Source organism: Protopterus annectens, chromosome 1.part0, assembly GCF_019279795.1.
Source record: "Protopterus annectens isolate FY-2018-M chromosome 1.part0, PAN1.0, whole genome shotgun sequence".
NCBI lineage: Eukaryota > Metazoa > Chordata > Ceratodontiformes > Protopteridae > Protopterus > Protopterus annectens.
Window position 1 is genome coordinate 1137823763 of NC_056725.1, and position 20568 is coordinate 1137844330.

At 43.4% G+C, this 20568-nt stretch overlaps 1 protein-coding gene across 1 annotated transcript in view; it reads left to right on the top strand.

Annotated features, from left to right (window-relative positions):
- CCNC (cyclin C) overlaps positions 1-20568 on the top strand; it is a 956952-nt gene that overhangs the window by 397137 nt on the left and 539247 nt on the right. The window contains exon 6 of the mRNA XM_044065080.1: positions 85-140. Coding sequence (XP_043921015.1) covers positions 85-140 — 56 coding nt within the window. The remainder of the gene's footprint in view (positions 1-84; positions 141-20568) is intronic.

Genomic DNA, 20568 nt, shown 5'->3' on the forward strand with positions numbered 1-20568 from the left:
AGAGTGCCTCTGTTAAAGTAAACCATTGGTCCTTTCTACTTATTAGAATGTATTGATTTATTTTATTTCCTTCTTCCTTAACAGTGAAAACTAGGTTTTCATATGCCTTTCCAAAGGAGTTTCCGTATAGGATGAATCATGTAAGTAGCCCTCTTATTCCTGTCACTAGTACCTTTTGATAGTGGGAACTGTCTGTTACTTAATCCAAAGCATCTCAAAGATGTCTCTGTCTTCTTTTGTTATGTATAACAAGAGTGAAGAAATGCATTGCTATATTAAAATGTTTAATAAAATTCAGAAATAGAGAAAAAAAGTCTTAAAATTTAATGCCATCTGTGTGTGAATGCAGGAGCTGAACAACTTAAACAAAAATAGGCATCTGTCTTTCTTTTGGACATTTCATTCAAGAGTTCTGATCATGACAATATCTATTTGTAGGTAATGGGATACAAACTCAGGTACACAATGCCGCACAATCTAAAACTTTGGTTACACTAAACTTATCAGAGTACTTGATATCAATACACTGGGAGTAGTAATAGAATCCCAAATACTGGACTTTTTAGTTCATGTATGTGCTGTTTTATTCCTGTCTTAGCAAAATAAAATATGTTTTGGAAATGCATTTATTTAGGTGTGCTGTGACGTAGCCATTACAGTGCTATCTGCTGTGACTTACCTTTTGGCAGGGTATGCAAAATTCTGCTCTGTGTGTTGTGTTGATTTGGATTCCTGATTCCTAAAGAGTGAAGCATGTCACAAGGGCAGGTTTATTCTTGTCAGGTAGTCTACCCTGTGGTCATTGATGTGTTGGATTTAGAAAGGAAGTAAAAAGTGTGAATGTGATCTTCTTACAGCAGTCACTCGCAGTACTGGCTGATTTTATAGTTTGATAACCAGGTAGGGTGGATGGTTAGCTGTGCCTTTTTCAACAGTGACCTGGACATGGAGACAAGTAAAATGCACAGTAGGTAATACATACAGGTGTGTGTGTGTGTGTGTGTGTGTGTGTGTGTGTGTGTGTGTGTGTGTGTGTGTATATATATATATATATATATATATATATATATGTATATATATATATATATATAATATATAAAATAAGTGTGTGTGCATGTGTGTGTATATGTATATATAAAATGTGTGTGTGTAGTGTGTGTATGTGTGTGTATGTATATATATATATATATATATATATCTATGTGTGTATAAAATGTGGCAGGACCCCTGGACACCCTTAGATTCTGTGCCAGCCCCAGTTTGTATCAAGGAAAGTCTGAGAGAAAAGGGGAAGCTGGCAGACCAGGCAATGGATGTGGGCCACCGGGTAGATGCAGTAGGATGTCACAGGAGAGCAAAAAGTGTTTAAAAAAAAAAAAGAAAGAAAGCTGTTGCAGTCTTGAAATGAGCACAATTTGGGGAAAGATTCTTGTCCATGACATTTTTCGGGATCCGTCTTATTTATTATTGACATTTGCTCACTGGGAAAGTCTACTCGTATAGTAATCCATTTTCAGTGGAAGCCCAGGGAGAAAATCTGCAAATTTCATGTAAGCAAAACAGTAGAATACAGCAAATATAAACATTTGATTTGGACTATCATTTTTACAAATACAATAATGTAGCAGAGTTGTAAAGGTGTGTCATGTTTACAAGTGTAATGCAATGGAATATAGTGCAGAGTAACCAAAGAAATAGTAGAATCGTCTAATGAGAGAACGGTACTTGCGTATTATCCCAACCAGATTTTTGATGGGAATACTGGCTGGTTGACTATCAGGCAATATGTGTGTTAATGTTTTCAAAATGTTAAATACTGTGTTTTCTTTAACAGTTCTGGTTGTTTTTGGGAGTGTTGTCACTGAAAAGTAAAAAAAAAAACCATACTGTGGTTGTTTCTTTATGCACTTGACTGCCAGCATGTCGGTTATTGCAAGTCTGCCCGCTGAACGTTCCTTTTTTCGTGGCAGGAAAAGTGATGTCCGCTAACCTAAGAAGGGGAGTGTAAATTCTTAAGTACTTCAAATCCTTGACAAAAATGCATGCTAACACAAATGAACTGGCCACATGTTTCCCATTACAAATGAACAAAACCTTGTTGCCTTGATAACCATTTTTGAAAAACAGCATAGCAACTTTTGCCTTCTCATATACTACACTTTCTGTTATGACTAATCTGAAAGTGTACAGCTATGTACGTGATATATTTATGTACACATGGACAGGAGGTCTCAGTTTCTTACCTCTGCCATCCAAACTAATGATTTCCTTTGCATGGGCTGTAAAATAATCACAATGTGCTAAAGATTATTAAAATGAGTATGGCCTTGTTAACTGGCAGAATGTGAAGCATTACCATGCAAGACCTGAACAGTAAGCAGATATGACAAAGGTTGTACGCAAAGCAAGATTCACATTTCTGCTTACATTTAGGTTACGAATTTGGGGCAAACAAGGTTATTCCCAACAGAAGCCATCACATTGAACCTTATCCTTACTCCCACAATCCGTTTTTTGGGCCAACAAGCATATTACTGCAACCACGAAAATCTGGAGAGAACTAAGTTGGAAGACTGGAAGGGAGAGAGAAACAAATTCAAAAAAGAGACAAGAGAGAATTAAGACTGTTTGAGAAGAAAATGGTGGTTAGATAATAGGTCAGAAAAATGAAAATGATTGTACCTGGAGAAAGAGAAGGGAGAAGATGTCTGCAAGAAAGTGTGTGAGTGATTATAGGATGTGATTAGCCTGATGAGCATGAGCAGAGCCAGGAATTAGGAATGCTTCAAGTTTTGGATGTGTGAAGGTTGGATGATTGATGGACCTGCTTGCTATAGGGACTGAATGTTAAGAATACATCTCTTTGATAAGGAGTATCATTTGATCTTGGATGCTATTGTGAGGTGTAGTTTTGGAGAATTGTAGTAAGAGAAGGGCAGGCTGAAGGACTGTTCATTATTTTTGTGCTGTGATTAATTGGATGTATGTAAGATGGTTGGGTGTATGTATCTAACCAGTTTATTTTTTGTGCAGTATAGTGATGACTGTGATTTGGATTGTTTGCAGCAAAGGTGTGCAATCCTGTTTTTAACACCTTTATTGAATTATCACTTAAGACCTAGGCAAACATACATGTATATAGAAGAAAACAATTTATGTTTAAATGTTCACAGTCACAAACATTATACATCACATACATGCTTTTATACAGTTATCATCAATCCAACATTACATACATTTCCTCAATTCCTGCCTTCTCTTAAACTTTATTCTGCATGTAATGTTCCAGCAGTTTCACAATATTCACTACTTCAAGTGCAGCTGGTTTACACTTTGATTTCCATTTTCTCTTAATTGCCTTTTTGGCAGCCACCAGAATTAAGTTTAACAAGGCCTTAGTATGTTTGGGCAGTTCAGATCATGTATCCATTTCTTCAGTTACACCCATTTCCTCACCCAATATTTTTTCAGAGTATTGTTTAGGAAATGTTCCAAATTGAAGCAAAAATCATAAATCTTCTAGACTTTGTTGCATATTTGGGAGCCATATATAGGTACTTCCATTGTTGCCTTGTAAATTGCTTATCCAATCTCTCTTCCCAATCTTTTCTAACCTCTCCTGATCGATTCTTGTAGTTATAGTGCAATACTTTATATGCCATGCTAATTATCATTTTTTACAGCAGCTTCTGTTCTAGATTCAACTAAAACTTTACCAGAACAGGTCTTTCACTTAGGATTCCTCTATCCCTTTGTTTTTGCCTATACTCTGACATCTGCCCTGATAGAGAAGGCACGGTCTAGCCTGCAGTCCAACTGTTTCCTTGGCTTCTTTTCATTCTCTTACCTTTCCCTGTCTAGTCATTTGCTGCCAATACCTTGGCTTCTTCACCAGTTTTCACCAGTAAATTCCATCCCTTTTTTGCTATTCTCTGTACCCCTAATTGTAAGCATTCCTATCAACAGAATCTTTTTCCATTTTAGTGTTGGCTTAGTTCTTAGAATATTTCTGCTACTTTATGAACATAATATTCTGTATGTCTGTTACTCTCCTTAAGGAGCTGCATCCAGAATACCATTCTCTCCTTATTTTTTTAATTGTTTCCTTAAGTGATTATTATCCCTTTCCACTTTAAATTATAGCTTTCTGCTTGTGTTGTGCATATGAGCCTTAACTGTATAGCTTTAAAATATTCTTGTAAATCAAATCATCCTAAACCACCTTGTTCTATTGGAAGGATCAAGTTATCCCACTTGACACTTGCCTTCTTCTCCTCCCAGATAAAATCCTTCAGCTCTTTTTATTAATTTCTGTCTACAGTTTCTGGTTGATAAAATATGCTTGACACTAAAGGGACTAAAAACATTTTTACTGCTTGTATCTTGCTATCCATACAAATAAACAAGAGCTTCCGGTTTCTTACTTTTCGTATTATGTTTTGTTTATTCTCTTCCCACATATCCTTAGCTGCCATAACTTAATCCTTTTTAATCCATACTCCTAAATACTTAATTTTATTACTTTTCCATAAATATGGGTATTGCTGAAACAATTCTTGTGTGGGTACATAGCTTACAGCTACAGCCTTTGTTTTGTCTGCATTAATTTTATATCCCCAAAAACCTGAAACTTGTCTCAGAATTTTCCACTACACTGAGATATCCTCTTCTGGTTTTATCAGGTGCAAAATAATGTTGTCTGCAAATAAAGCCACCTTTTCTTGATTACCATACCAATTATATCCTTGAATTTCTGAGTCCTTATTTTCTTTGTCAGTGGCTGTAAATATAAGGCAAATAACAATGGGGAAGAGGCCATCCTGTTCATACACAAACTTATCTGAGAGAAACGTTTTCACTTTTGCCTGTGATCCCTCTTATATCCATCTAATTAACCTTAGTGTATCAGGGAGTGGTAATGCTTCAATTGCCTTACACAGCATCCCAGCTTACTCTGTCAAATGCTTTCTCTGCATCAAGACCCAACAACACCAGTGATATTTTATTATATTCTCCTTCCCTGTGGATCATCATTGTTCTATTAATGTCAAATGCTTGCCTCACCTCCACAAACCGACATATGGATCAGTTTTGGCAACACCTTTGCCATTCTTTTAGCATAAACACTTTATAATCATGGTTTAAAATTGAAATGGGCCTATATGAAGCTGGGTCTGATGAGTCTTTACTGTCTTCAAGTATTACAGCTGCCACATCTTTTTTCCAGGATGCGGTGCTTCATCTCCTTTTAAAATACTGTTAAACAAAACCTTCCAGATCTTTATCAGTTTCTTCCCTCCTGCTTTCAGACTTTCATAGGAATTACCATCGGTTCCTGGAGACTTTCACTTAAATGCACATGTTCCTGTGAAATTTAATTTCTGTCTAGCCCAGCCAGTTGTTGTACCATAAGTAACACTTAAATTCTGTCTGTTCCTACTACTGAATTTACATCTTCCATACCAAATATTTTCATGAATGTCTAAAGAAATCTGCCCCCTTTTTTGTTTTCCTTCTAGGTCCCCTAGATAACATCCTGACTGCTGCAAATCAAGTTTCAGTCCCTGTATATTAGTAATATTCCCTGCTAAAAGCTGATTATTTCTCCCTAAATTATCTTAAGCACCACAATAGCAATTTTATGGGGAATATAAATATATGTCAGCATAATCCTCCTTTTCCAGTAGCTCCTTACGACCACAAATCTACCATAATATAATTTGTTTCCTTTTTCTGCCACTATTCGAGCTTCTCTAGCAATTAGTGTAAGTGTTCCCTTTTTCCTTTGTCCCTAATATTTTGATATCCATCCTGAAAGCCTTTCTTGTTCAAATTCACATAATACTACTTTCCAAATGTGTCTCCAGTAACATTGCTGTTTGCACTCTGCATTTCTTAATATAAAGTTTAGTCTATACCAGTGAGGCCATTCACATTACAAAATAGTACGTTTAGTATATCCATTATAAGTAGATGTTGTTCGTGTTTCACTGTTGCACTCATCACATTTGGGTTATCCTGCCAGGGGTAGCCCTCAGTCGGCCTGAATACCAGAGGCTTAGTTTTTCTGTGTCGGTTGCTGTCGCTCCAGGACTGACGTCAGGTCGTCAGTGGTATAAAAACAGGCAGACGATGCCATTACATCAGTCTTTCTTGCCAAGGAGCCCGAAGCAGAAGCAGTTCGCACGAGTGCCGGTCAGCTGCTACCTGAGTTTTCGTTTCCAAATTGAAGTCTTCTGAAGCTAACTACCCTGTTGGGGATCCTTTTTTCTTGCTCTAACCGATGTCAGAAAAAGTTAACAATTGTCTCGCCTGTGAAAAGCAAATACCACACCGAGACTTTTATTCTTACTGCGTAACCTGTTTAGGCCCAGACCACAACGTCCTCAGCTGTCGCTTTTGTGCTTTGTTCAATGCCAGAACTATACGTCGCAGGCCCTTATTGTAGCTAGATTTTTCTGCTCTCAGTCCTCTAATTCCGATATGGCTTCGGTAAGCCATCTGACTACTGATCATCCGAAAAAACGTAAAGATAAAGATCAAGACAGACCACACAGGTCCAAAACTGCCGACGACGCTTCCGTTAAGCTAGTAGTCAGTTCTGCAGTCATCAGTGAGGCGCTTTTGTAGCCCCTGATGCCCGTTTCTTTGGATTTGCAGGCCGCTACCGAGAGCCTTTCGGAGTCTGGTATGCCGCAAGACTCTTTTTTGACTAAGGATCCTGCGGCTGTCTCTACCTTGGATGGGTCCAGAGCCGCTGAGCAGGCACCTTCTTTTGAGGAAGTACTTTCTTATACCAATACCTGACACAGACAGACGACTTCTTTCATGTCTTCAGTTCTTTCGAAAACAACTGAGTTTCTAAGGTCCAGGGTACAAACCGAACCCAAAAAAATGACGACCCAAGCTCAGGCACCTACTTCCTTGCCTCAGTCTCAAATGCTTAAAATGGCAGAAGACCTTATAATGCTTATTAGGGGAAGCCAGGCTACCCCTTCCAAAAGAGACTTGTCCCCACCAGTAGTCTTACCCGAACAGGAGTCCGATGACTCTGATGCATCTGAATATGACGATATGCAACCCCTCACTGCTTATGAGGATTCTGATGCAGAGGAATCCATTCCTTCAGCCTCTCCACCCAAGGACTTTTCCTTTGGGGAACCCTACATACTTTAAGGGAGCATTTCCAATGGGAATGTCAGAACTATCTTTTGTCTAAAAAGAGGCTCAGGGAATATTTAGATCTACCACAGCACAGACCTCTGGCCATTCCTCCTGTCCTGGATGTTGTGGATAATGTTTTTATGGAATCCATTCTGACACCTGACACCCTCCCTCATGTTCCCAAGAAACCTGACTGGTATTATAGAGTCCCTGACTCTCACAAGTTTCTTTTCAAAAATTATACTGCGGACCCAGAGGTCATCTCTCAAGGACCTAAAGGAATGAAAGCAACCTCAGCTAAGAATCCCACCCCATCAGATAGGGATTCCCGAGCATTAGACAGATTGGGTAAAAAGTCTACATCTCTGCTACTCTTGCTATTAGAGCATTAAATTGTTAGTTCCACATGCTGAAATATCAGCAACATACCATGGAACTTTTCAAATCAAAAAATATCGTCTTTTACTGCTTGTGCAGAAAATAGTTACAAGAGTTAATGCATTCTGCAAGTAACTAAGCACACCTTACAATGTGGTTTTGACACCCTAGAAGCATCTTGCAGGGCAGCAGTCACTGGTTCTGTCATTAGAAGTCATGCTTGGCTTAAGGAACAGACCTTGTCAGACCATGTCAAATCCAAATTGTTGGACGCACCCTTGAACAAAGACAATTTATTTGGCACCAAGGCAGAAGAGGTCTTAAAAAAAGATGGAAGAAAAAGCTAAACCTATGCAGACATTTAAAGACTTCTTACAGGTCCAGCCACTAAGGTTCAGATGGCATTGCCCCTCCAAGCACTGGTCCTTTCCTGCCCCCTCCAGGCCAGCTCAGCCCAGACCCTAGGGAAGCAGACCCCCCCCCCCCCAGACAACAGCTCCAGGGAATGCAGAGCTATAAGCAATGGCGTGCCTCCTCTTCAAAAACAGGGAGTGCAAAGTCACCCCCTTATGTTAAGAGCTCACAATGACTTTACACTTCCACCCCCCTCCCTCTGTCCACCTGCTCGTGCCCCTAGGAGAAAAAAACTCCTTCCACGCAGGCAACTGGGCCACCATTACCAACGACTGCTGGGTCCTCAACATAGTGTCCCAGGGATAACATTTTATTTCCACACTCTGCCAACCCCAAAAGGGTTCCCAAATCTTATTTCCACACACTGCCAACCCCAAAAGGGTTCCCAGATCTTCCTCCAAACCAGTGGGCAGAGGCCAAAAAGCAAGTTCTTTCCCTGCTCTCCATGAGGGCCATAGAGCATGTTCCTGCAGAACAGATAGGCCAAGGATGTTCTTCGTGTTTCACTGTTGCAGTCATTACATTTGGGTAATCTGCTGGCAGGTTGCCCTCAGCTGGCCTGATTAACAAAGTCTTGGGTACTGCGTCGGGTGCTGTCCCTTCTTCCATGACGTCAGGGGTATAAAACATGCAGCCAACACCATTACATCAGTCTTTCTTGCTGCGAGGTGCCCAAAGCAAAAGCAGTTCGCAAGTGCCGGTCGGCAGACTCCTGAAATTCTCATTTTCGAGTTTCAGAACCGAAGTCTTCAACTAAAAAGCTAAGTACCCCGTTGGGGAAACTTTGTCTTGCTCCTTACTAATGTCAGTAAAAGTTAATAATTGCATTTCTTGTGGGAAGCAAATACCTCATAAGGATTTTCATTTGTACTGTATTCCTTGCCTAGGCCCTGACCACAACCGTACCTTGCTGTCTGTTTTCTGCTAAATTTAATCAAAGCACTGTTACATGTCGGTATATTTTTGCTTCTAAATATTTTGGTTCATGATTTAATTATCCAGAAATGTCATCGGTTAGCAATCCGGCTACCGGAATAACTAAAAAATGCAGAGAGAAAGACAAGAGACAGGCCGTCGAGGTCCAAAACTTACAACGATGCTTCTCCTAAGCCAGTCGCCAGTTCGCCGGTACTCAGTTTCGCAGCCCCTGATACCCGCTACTTCTAATTCGCAGGCCCCTACTGAGACCCACTCAGAGTCCGGTATGCCGCAAGGTGCTTCAATTATGGAACCCGTGGATGTCTCTACCTTAGATGGGTCCGGAGCCGCTGTGCAGGCACCGGCTTCTGAGGGTGTTTTCAGGCCTACGGATGTGTGTATTAGACAGATGCCATCTTCAAAACTAAGGCCAAAATCTAAATCTATGTCTAAAAAAACAACTCTTGGGCCACGTGTGCAGGCTGTGCCTAAAAACAAATGATGAAAATGGCTGAAGATTTAATTACTCTAATCAGGGGTAGCCAAACCCCCCCCCCCCCCAAAGAGGCCTAGCAAGACATTGATTATGAATCTTCTAAACAGGATTCTATTTCTTCTGACTCTTTTAATGAACAGGATTTGTTTATACCTACTTATGAGGACTCTGATGCAGAAGATTCCGTTCCTTCTACTTCTCCCCCTGAGGATTTTTCTTTTGGGGAAACTTTACATTCCTTACGGGGACATTTCCACTAGGAAAGTCAAGATTTCTCTGAATCTAAAAATAGACTTAGGGATTTTCTTCTTCCTCAACATAGGCCTTTGGCTATACCGCCTGTCCTAGACATTCTTGATGTTTTCTCAGAATCTAGTATGGCTCCTGATTCTCTGCCTCTGGCTCCTTGTAAGCCAGACAGATACTACAGGGTTCCTGACTCTCACAAATTCCTTTTCAAAAATCTTATTGCAGATCCTGAAACCATTTCTCAGGGTTCCAAGGGCATTAAGGCCTCTGCTGCTAAAAATCCTACCCCTTCTGATAGAGATTCCAGGGCACTGGTTAGATGGTGTAAGAAGGTTTACACTTCTGCAACCTTGGCAATCGGGGCTTTAAACTGTCAATTTCATATGCTTAAATACCAGCAGCATATCCTGGGACTGCTTAAACAGAAAATTATGTTAGTTTCTGACTGTGTGGAAAATAAAGATTTACAGGATTTATTGCATTCAGCTATGCAAGTTGGAAAACATACGTTGAAATGTGGTTTTGATTCTTCGGAGGCCTCTTGCAGGGCTGCTGTAATTGGCTCTGTGCTAAGAAGGCATGCATGGCTCAAAGAGCAAACTCTGCATGATCATGTTAAAGCAAAATTGTTGGATGCTCCTTTACAACAGGACCGTCTCTTTGGTAATAAGGATGAAGAAGTTTAAAAAAAGATGGAAGATAAAGCTAAATCTATACAAACTGTGAAAGAGTTCTTACAAGTGCAACCTCCAAGATTTAGTAGGCACTGGCCTACTAAGAACTGGTCCTTTCCAGTTCCTTCGAGAGCCACTCAAGTCAAACCCAGACATTCCAAAGGCTCCAGGTTTCAGTCACAAGGGACTTTTAGAACAAAACAATGGGGTGCCTCCTCCTCCTCCTCCAAATCTGGAAACAACAAGGCACCTCCCTATGGTAAGCAGTCTCAATGACTTCCCTCTACACTTAACAAGCACTTACCTTTCAGCCGCCCCTTTGGGGGGAAAACTGGCACTTCATGTAAGAAACTAGCAACTTATAACCCAGGACAAATGGGTTTTAAATGTAGTATCCCAGGGATACAGATTTCATTTCCACACGTTGCCAATCCCAAACGGGTGGCCAGACCTGCCCCCAAGTCAGTGGGCAGAGGCCCAGAAACAAGTACGGTCTCTCATGGACATGAGAGCTATTCAACCAGTCCCAGAAGAGGAAAAGGGACAAGGTTTCTATTCAAGACATTTACTGGTACCCAGAAAAGACAAATCATGGTGTCCAATTCTGGACTTATCTACTCTAAACACATTTCTGGACATTCCAAAATTCAAGATGCTGATTCTTCAACAGTTACTTCCTGTGCTAGGCAAAGATATGCCTGGTTGGTAACTCTTTACCTAAAAGAGGCTTACTTGCCTATCGCAATCAGGGAATATTGCAGAAGATACCTTCACTTCAAAGCAGGCTGTTTGCATTACCAGTTCTCTGCACTGCCCTTTGCCTTATCTACTGTGCAAAGTGCCTGGCTCCAGTAATTGTATTTTGCAGGCAAAGAAATATTAAAATATATCCATACCCGAAAGATTATCTAATTCAGGCAGAAAACAGGGAAAAAAAAAAAGGTTTTAACTTGTCTAGGGTACACCATAACCATCAACGAAAAGAAATCACAACTGGTACCCTCTCAAAAAATTACATTCCTGGGTGCAAGCTTGAATACAACTGCCCAGATGGCTTACCTTATGCCAGAAAAGCAAATTCATTTGGTGACTTACTTCAAACAGGTGGCCACAAAAATCCTGCTATCTGCAAGACAAATTCTGCAAGCCTTGGGGTTCATGGCCTCCTGCATTCTTCTAATTCCATATGCAAGACTGCATATGAGGAAATGGGGTTCATGGCCTCCTGCATTCTTCTAATTCCATATGCAAGACTGCATATGAGGAAACATCAGTGGTACTTGGAGTTTATGGAGTCAACATTGTCACCGCCTGGAAACAATGATTCTTATCATACCTTGCCTGCAACTAGAGTTCCTATGGTGGGCAGATGCCTGCCACCAAAACAAGGGACTGCCATTCACTCCACCCCCTGCCATCCAAACCCTAACTACAGACGCTTCAGACTATGCTTGGGGGACTCATCTGGCAGGGAAGTGCATTCAAGGCAAATGGAGCCCAAATCAAATGCACCTTCATATCAATCAAAAAGAGATGCTAACTGTACAGAATGCACTGACAGCCTTTAAGGACTACCTTCATCCAGGACAATTAATGATAAAGACAGACCCCACAGTTATGTGGTACATAAACAAGCAGGGGAGTACACATTGTGGAACACTGCCTTGACCTATCAAATTCAACTACAAGCTCAATTCCCGCCAGGAAAGCTGAATACTCTGGCAGACGAACTAAGCAGAAATCTCATGGACCCACACGAATGGAAACTGGAACCACGGATTTTCAACATGTTGGCACGCAAATGGGGGAGTCCAGACATAGTTTTGGGGTGAGGCAAAAAGATCTATCAGTTGGACAAATCCTGCACAAGAACTCATCACAAAAAAGCCTAGAAAGTGGATGCTCTGCCTCTGCTCTCCAAAGTTCTACTAAAAGTCAAACAGGACAAACCAAAAATGAATGTTAAGTTGTCAATCTCGCCTTCATTCTTGCTGGATGGGTTCGGAGCCGCACTTGCTTAGCTTGAGAACTCCTTTTACCAGCTCGAGGCAACCCTATATCCCATGATGCAAGGCGGGACTACCTCAGATCTCGTTTGCCGCTTTGCGAAAGAGGTCTCCTTTTTGCCAGCTGAGGTAAGTTGGAATTTTCAAAAGCTTAGTCAGGGTTTTATCTCTCCCTTGTTCCTTTTTATAGAGTGTAGTGTTTCTACAGCCCACCCTATTTCCCCATTTAGTTAAAATCTTCTAGTTTTTATAAAAAGTTTAAAGATTTTTTCAGTTAGGCCTAGGCCCCCTTCTTAATCTCTACCTGTGTGTCTGTGTTTGTTGGGATTAATTGTGTGATTGTTTGGGGTGTGTGTGAGTATTTTTTCTTCTTGGACTATGTCTAAGGAAGGCAAGGTCTCAGGCTTCAAGAAGTGTGACTCGTGCTGTCAGAAAATGTCTCTGACAGATGGTCACACTTCTTGTGTTTACTGCCTGGGGCCTTTGCACCTGCAGGACTCCTGTGCTTTGTGTCATTCTTTTAGCCAGAGAGTCCTGCAGGAAAGGAGGAATAAATTGATCCTCCGTGGCTTACTAAAGCCAGAAGGTTCACCCACTAAAACTGGGTCTAGTAAACCTTGTAAGCCACCGAAGGTTCAGGCTACAGCTTCTAAGCCTTCTCCGGTGGCTCCGACTCCTTCAGAGTCGAGATCGGCTCCAGCCGGAGCCGATCTTTCTTCTTCTAAAGTAGTATTGTCGGTTCCGACACCCAATCTACTGTTGCCTTGTCGGCTCCGGCTGGAGCCGACATATTATCCAGTATCGGAGCCGAGAAGCCTTCGGCTCCATCTGGAACTCGGGGGACATCGGCTCCGATGACTTCGTCCAGGAAGAGATCTCGGTCCCCTTCGTTGGAGAGTATCCACTCGGCTCCGGGGTCTCCTCTTTTGTCGGAGCGGAGTCATCGGAGCCGATCTTCGAGATCTTCCAGGCTGTCTGACCATGATTTAGAGAGGGTGGTAAGCAGGCTAAGTCTCAGGCACTAGCCCAAATGCTCCATAGCCCGTCTCAGCAGACTTCGGCTATTGCTTTACCCCTTGAACTTCCTCCTCCGACTCCCCTCCAGAGTTCGGAGCCGGAGCTTCTCAGGACAGCGACCGTGTTGGCGCCGGAACCGATACATCCCTCTTCGGCTCCGTCGTCTTCGGCTCCGATCTCTTCCATGAGACCTTCCTTGGAGGGATCCGGTCGTCGAGTTTCCCTTGTCGGCTCCGAGGGGGCTAGTGGCATCGGACCCTTGTCCGACCCCGCTCTCCCTCTCGGGGCTTCGGCTTTGGTAAGCTGGGCACCGACATCGGCCTCGGAGCCTTCCCTCTCAGTGGAGTCGGGAGTTCCTATTTCCTCGGAACGGGAATATTCCGGCCTCCCGGGGAGGGGAGCCTTTGAGGTGATGAAGAGTGTCCTGGCACCTGAGCCAGGTCAACGGTCCATCCCATTAGCTCCTCCCTCTTTGGTGCCTGTAGACGCCTCTTGCCAGCCTCTTGCTCCCAGGCCCAGGGATCCATCGCCCCAGGTGTCCCCATTGGGAATATCTTCCTCTTCCGAGGTTTCTCCTGATCCTGCAGGGGAACCTCCTCGGAAGAGGACGTGTAAGAGGAAACACACAGACTCCCCTGAGTCTACAACATCTGATACCGACTTAGATGAGTCGGAGGGTTCCCCACGGTCCCCCTCTGAGGATGTCTCCTTTTCAGACATCCTTGAGCTCCTCAAACAGAGGGGTAATTGGCCCTCCATTGACCCCTCCGAGGATGAGTCGGTATACCTGGAGGCTTTTGGATCCCGACCCTCCACCTCCTGGGTGTCTCCGCCTTTCGACCCACTTATGCAGGTAGTGGCTTGGAAGGCGTGGGCAGCTCCAGATTCTGTGGAACCGGTTCCCAGGAGACCATCCAAATTTATCACGGCCCCTGCAGATAAGCAGTTTCTTTCCAAGGGCGTCTCTGTGGATGCTATGGTGGTGGCGGCGGCCACCAAGAAGGAACTTGCAGATCCTTCAGTACCTGTCCATCCTCCTAACAAAGATTCTAGGACCATGGACAGGTATGGAAAGCGGATGTTTTCTTCAGCGACCTTTGCTATGTGTTCGCTGAACTACCTTTGTCACTTCACCAGACTTCAAAGAGATATTCTCAAGGAACTAGGTGAAGTGGTCCAGGATCCTTCTGCTGCTGGGGCTCAAGAAAAGATTGCCTCACAGCTAGCAATCCTGAATTCCTTAACTAACTCCTTCATGCGGCTCATATCCTATGCAGCCGATGGGGCGAGCAGGGCCGCAGGCACAGGAGTGGCTCTTAGACGTCAAGCCTGGATGCGGCTTTGTAATTTTGCGGACCCTTTAAGGCGTCCTTCACCAATACCCCCTTTGACGGTTCGGCTTTGTTCGGACCTCAGGTGAAGGAAACCTTGACCAGGTGTGAGCAGGACGGCAAAACTCTTTCTGCCGTTGGAGTCCATTTTTCCACCCCTTCTAGACCCTACCCCAAGGGTCAGAAGGGAGGAAAGATGTGGTTCATAAAGCCCAAGGAGCAGCGCCCGGACACCGTGGGCAGTTTACCCCAGAGGCAGAGGGGTAACAATAATAAATGCGCCCTAGGGGCAGAGGGGGTCCTCAGAACCAGGGCAACAGGGAGTCTCTTCCTGAGAAGCCCTTTCAGCATCCCTAAGGTGTTGCCCGACTGTCCACCCTTGGAGGCAGTCGGGGGAAGGATTTCGCTGTACCCAGTAGCCTGGCGTTCCCTTTCACAAGATATGTGGGTACAGTCGATAATATCCGAGGGTTACAAAATCCCCTTCGAAGGGTATCCCGTACCTCACCAATCCCTTCCAGACATCTCACCCGGTCAAAGGGATTTGGCAGAACAGGAGGTTACAAAGCTCCTACAAAAAAGAGCCATCCAGACTGTTCCAGCAGACCAAGTAGGATCCGTCTACTCCAGATTCTTTTTGGTCCCCAAAAGGACGGGAGATTGGAGACCTATACTAGACCTAAGCAATCTAAACAGATTTGTCAAGAAGGCAAGATTCCGGATGGTCACGCTTCAGTCCATTTTGCCCTTTCTGGGCAAGAACAACTGGATGTGCTTGATAGACCTTCAGGACGCGTACTATCACATAAAGATCCACAGGCGCTCCAGGAGGTTTCTCCGCTTTCGGCTAGGGACCAGTCATTATCAATTCAGAGCCCTGCCCTTTGGCCTCACTTCAGCCCCCAGAGTGTTTACCAAATGCATGGCAGTGGTCGCAGCTCACCTGAGACGTCAAGGATTCCAGGTGTTTCCGTATTTGGACGACTGGCTCCTCTCCGCCACCACCAGGCATCAGCTTCTTCAGACCAGAGACTACACTCTGCAGCTTTGCAAAAGTTTGGGAATTTCAGTGAATTTCAAAAAATCTTCTCTGCGGCCTTGCCAATCTATCACCTTTATAGGCGCAGAATTAAACACCATCAATTTGTCAGCCAGACTAACACATCAGAGAATTCTGGACATCCAAAAATTTGTTCGGATATTATTGCAGAGCAGCAAAGCCAAAGCCAGATTGATTCTGAAAGTTCTAGGTCTTATGGCTGCGGCCATTGTTCTTCTACCACTGGCTCGCTTCCACATGCGTCTGCTGCAGTGGATGTTATTCACTCAGTGGTCGTTCCACAGTCTTCCGATGAAACACGAAATCTTAGTCACACAATCGTGCAGAGCTCATCTGAACTGGTGGATATCTTCCCCTCTCCTTCATCAGGGCCGACCATTTGTTCCCCCTCCTCCGGTTGCCACAGTCACTACGGATGCCTCTCTGATCGGGTGGGGGGGCATTATCAGGGCAGGATGGTCCACGGGACGTGGCAACCCATAGAATACCATCTGCACATAAATGTCCTGGAGATGAGAGCGGTGCTTTTAACATTGCAAGCCCTCAACGACTTTCTTCCCGCGGGTCCTATTGCAGTACAAACGGACAACATGTCCGTGGTCTGGTACATGAACAAGCAGGGCGGGACCAGGTCCTATCCGTTGTGTCGAGAAGCTCTCAGACTTTGGCAATGGGCAATCTCCTCTCATCGGTTTCTGATAGCACCGCACATCCCCGGCAGGTCCAACCTCTTGGCGGACAGGCTGAGCAGAGCCATTCTCATGCCTCACGAGTGGTCTCTCAATCAATCTATTGTGGACCAGATTTTTCTGAAGTGGGGCACACCTTGTTGCGATCTTTTGCTACTCCCCAAAACAACAAGTGCCCGACTTTTCACCCTCTTTCCCCTTCCAGGCCAACCCCTGAGAGACTCTCTAACCCAGGATTGGCCCGGGGACTTCTTACGCTTTTCCTCCCTTTCCCTTGATTCCACAAGTCATTCAGAAAGCCACCGTTTTGAGGGCCAAGTTGATTCTCATTGCCCCTTACTGGCCTCGACAAATTTGGTTCCCGACTCTGCATCGTCACCTCCTGGTGCGGCCTTGGCATCTGGACCCAGTTCCGGATCTTTTGATCCACCAGTCGGGTCAGCAGCACCGGGCCATTCATTCTCTCAACCTCACTGCTTGGTTGCTCCACTTCCTTCCCTAGCCAGGCTTCCTATGATCTCTGATCCTGTCAGAGATATTTTAGTAGCTTCTTTGAAGTCGTCCACCAGAACCGTGTATGCTAGCAAGTGGTGACGTTTTTCCATTTGGGCAAACTCCAGGCACATTGACCCCTTTACTGCTCCTGTGCATTCTGTTTTAGATTTCCTGGCTGAAGTTTTTCAGTCGGGATCCTCTTCATCAACAGTCAAAGTTCAACTGGCGGCTATTTCCAAATATCATGTTGGATTACAAGATCATAACATTATGTCACTGTCGAAAGATTTTACTCTTCTAACATATTCTGGAAGAATCACACCAAGTTCTTGTAAGCAAGTAAAACAGCTTTATTTTACATGCATGGAGATCTGCTACATGATAGTAATATGCCAGCAGTCTGGCTACTTGTACTTTAAGTTCTCCTTATATAGACCCTCCTGCACGTACATACACGTAGCACAGAGGACTTTCATTAAAATTGATAGTTTGATTACTTGTTTTTACCAGCCAGTACCACAGTTATTCTTGCACCATTAACTTTCTTATCAGTAGTTTAAGATTAACTCCTGCATTCCTCAGTGATCAACATTTTCCAGAACATTTCAGTTTGCGCAGTGAACATTTTTCTGCTTAACCCTTTAAATACAGAATACAAAATATGTTGACTTCAGTATTTTTCCACATTTCCCCTTACAACATTTTGTATACTGTTTATTTTACACAATCCCAGATACGTTGTATACCTTCTCATAATCAGAGAAATATGCTTTTGTAGCATTGGCAGAGATAACCTTCGATATTATCATTTTGATACATGGTATGCAACAGCAGCCAAGCAGCAAAAATATGATTGCACCAAAACATACAGCAATTAAAATGTTCATCAACACAGAACCCCAGTTTCCAAACAGATTTTGGAAAAAGTCAGTCAAGGGGTTTGGACCAGGTTTAGTCAGTTCAGAAACTTGTTGAATTATTTCAAGATGGCTCTGAATCGCGTGCTCGTTATCAGGAATGAACGAGCAGCACTCCTCGTGTATCAGAGCGCCAAGTACCTCCTTTCGCTAGGGTGAAATCGGCGCCATACGGTTCTGCAACACTACTGTTCTCATCGCCGTTAATTAGTCCGTCACCAATTCTAGCGCTGAAAATGTCGCATTACTCAGAGTCTCTAACAGTTTTGACAGTTTTCTCAGTTCCCAGATGGATTTTACTGTCCCATATGTTGGCAAAATACCAGCCCAAGCAATTACATCATCGCCTAGGTCCATATGTGAGAGTCCTTTGCTGCTGTCGTGTGCCAAGTCATGGTGAGAAATCCAAGACGCATCAATGATACCAACGGGATTAATAGGTTTATTAAGAGAACGTGCATTTCAGTATTTTACCTTGAGGCAACGCATTTGCGTGCCTGATAGCTGGTATCAGATATCCCAAAAAACAACTTCCTGACCAGCCATATGGTAACCATTTATATGCTTTCCTACCACAAATAAAATAACAATCATTTGTTTTGATGGTAATATTGGTTGCAAATTCATAACTCCCATTTGGCTTTAGCCCCTTAAATAACAGGCCATATACATACAGCATTTTTTCAACAAAACTAATATCATTTACATTGATTTCTTTTTTTATAGCTCCAAACTTGGTCTCACACTGCCCTTCTAGGGTACAATTATGAACTATTGTCAAATTACATTGGCTCAGCCCCACCTTAACTTTCCCAATCTTTTGAAAACACACTGTTCCATTTTGGCGCCCCAGAAGAGGCAGCGCCACCTTGTCTCTCAGTGGTACTTCTGTGGTTTCAAACAACAAACTATTCCAAGTATCATTTATTCCCAGAGGGGCTGTCCCTAACATTAAGCCACTGTGTACAGTAGGTATTGCAGTACATACCCAACAATTTGAGACATTCATTGAGGATGCATATGCATATTTAATCGCTTGATATGTATTAAAGTTTGGATGCCAGCTGGTGTGTTTGTCTCTTTTTGAATGGCTAGCTTCATTAAAAGACAGAAATGTCCAAAACAGAAATATTACAATCACAATAGTTATAAACAATAAAACATTGCAATAGAACCATTTTCTCTTATTCTCATTATTGTCCTTCATGATTGCTGCTGTCTGTTTGTTCCTCAGGGGAACTCAAGTCTTTATTTAACTTAAAATGTTTTATGATTTTGCAGTGCGTTAGGTGGATCCATGAGGACCTTTCTTTAATCGAACTGCTGTTGGAGTTGCGATTAGCACCTGGTAGGGCCCTCCCATTTGGGGATGCCCAATTCTTGCTTTATTATTTTGATCCAGACCCACTCGCGGGTCTGATTTCCGTGATCTTGTCGTCTCTTGAACCTGAAAAACAATCATTCGTTAAACAGCTGTTAGTATTGGTCAGCATTTTCCTCATGTACTCAGCTATCTCCTCACCCCCTCACGTTCCGCAGGCAACAAGTTTTGCCACTGCGGACGTAATAAGGTCTCCCATACAACAACTCAAATGGGGTGACTCCTTTTGAGGTGGGAGTTGTGCATGGAAAGGAGGGCTAGAGGTAGACAGGTAATCCAAGACTGATGTGTCTCGGCCATGAGTTTTCTCAACTTGCCTTTTAGAATGCCGTTATGGCGTTCCACCAACCCTGCTGACTGTGGGTGGTAGGCACAATGGTGTTTCAATTCAATTTGGAAAACTGTAGACAGTTTCTGTATGATCTGATTGACAAAATGCGTGCCGTTGTCAGAGTAGATGCGTGTAGGAAGTCCAAAGTGCGGGACGATGTGATTGACCAAAATTTTAGCCACTGATTGAGCATCCGGATGTGTCACCGGAAAAGCCTCAACCCACTTAGTAAATGCATCTACTATTACTAACACAAACTTCTTTAGTTGTGCCGGGGTCAATTCGATGAAGTCCATACATATTGTATGAAAAGGATAGGGGGTGTTGGAAATGATGCCGGAGCAACTCTGACCCCTCCCCCGTGGTATTTAGCACATACTATGCAGGATAGACAAAAACGTTTTGCATATGCAATGAAACCCTTGGTCCAAAAGGTAAGGTGGATAATTCTAACCATAGCTGCAGGGCCCAGATGGGAAGGGCCATGCACGACTAGTGCTGCATATCTAAAAAGATTAGTAGGCAAAACATATTTATTATCTGGTCCCACATAGATTCCTTTGTTCTGCCTAACACCATACCTAGTCCAGCGTTGTTTTTCCTGTACTGTGCTAAGTTCCTGCATGACTTGTAAGGTTTGCAAATCAAATTTATCTGTTGGTTGTAATTCTGTAGGTGTGGTTTCAAGTGAAAAGGTACTGGACATAGCTGCCTCTTTGGCTGCTTTGTCTGCTAGGGCATTACCAAGTGATACCGGGTCCTTAGCACGGGTATGAGCAGCGCATTTACAGATGGCCAAACCCGTGGCCGTTGGACGGCTTGTAGTAATTCAAGGATTAGGTCTTTGTGCATAATGTCTTTCCCGAGGTTGTAACCATCCCCTATTTTTCCATTGCTGAGCAAACACATGCACCGTAGAAGGCATATTGACTATCCGTATAGATAGTGACATTCCTGTCCTCTGAAAGGAGACATGCCCTTGTCACAGCAATCAGTTCCGCTGCTTGAGCGGATAAGTTCCCGGGAGTGGTCTTGCCTCTATTATCTG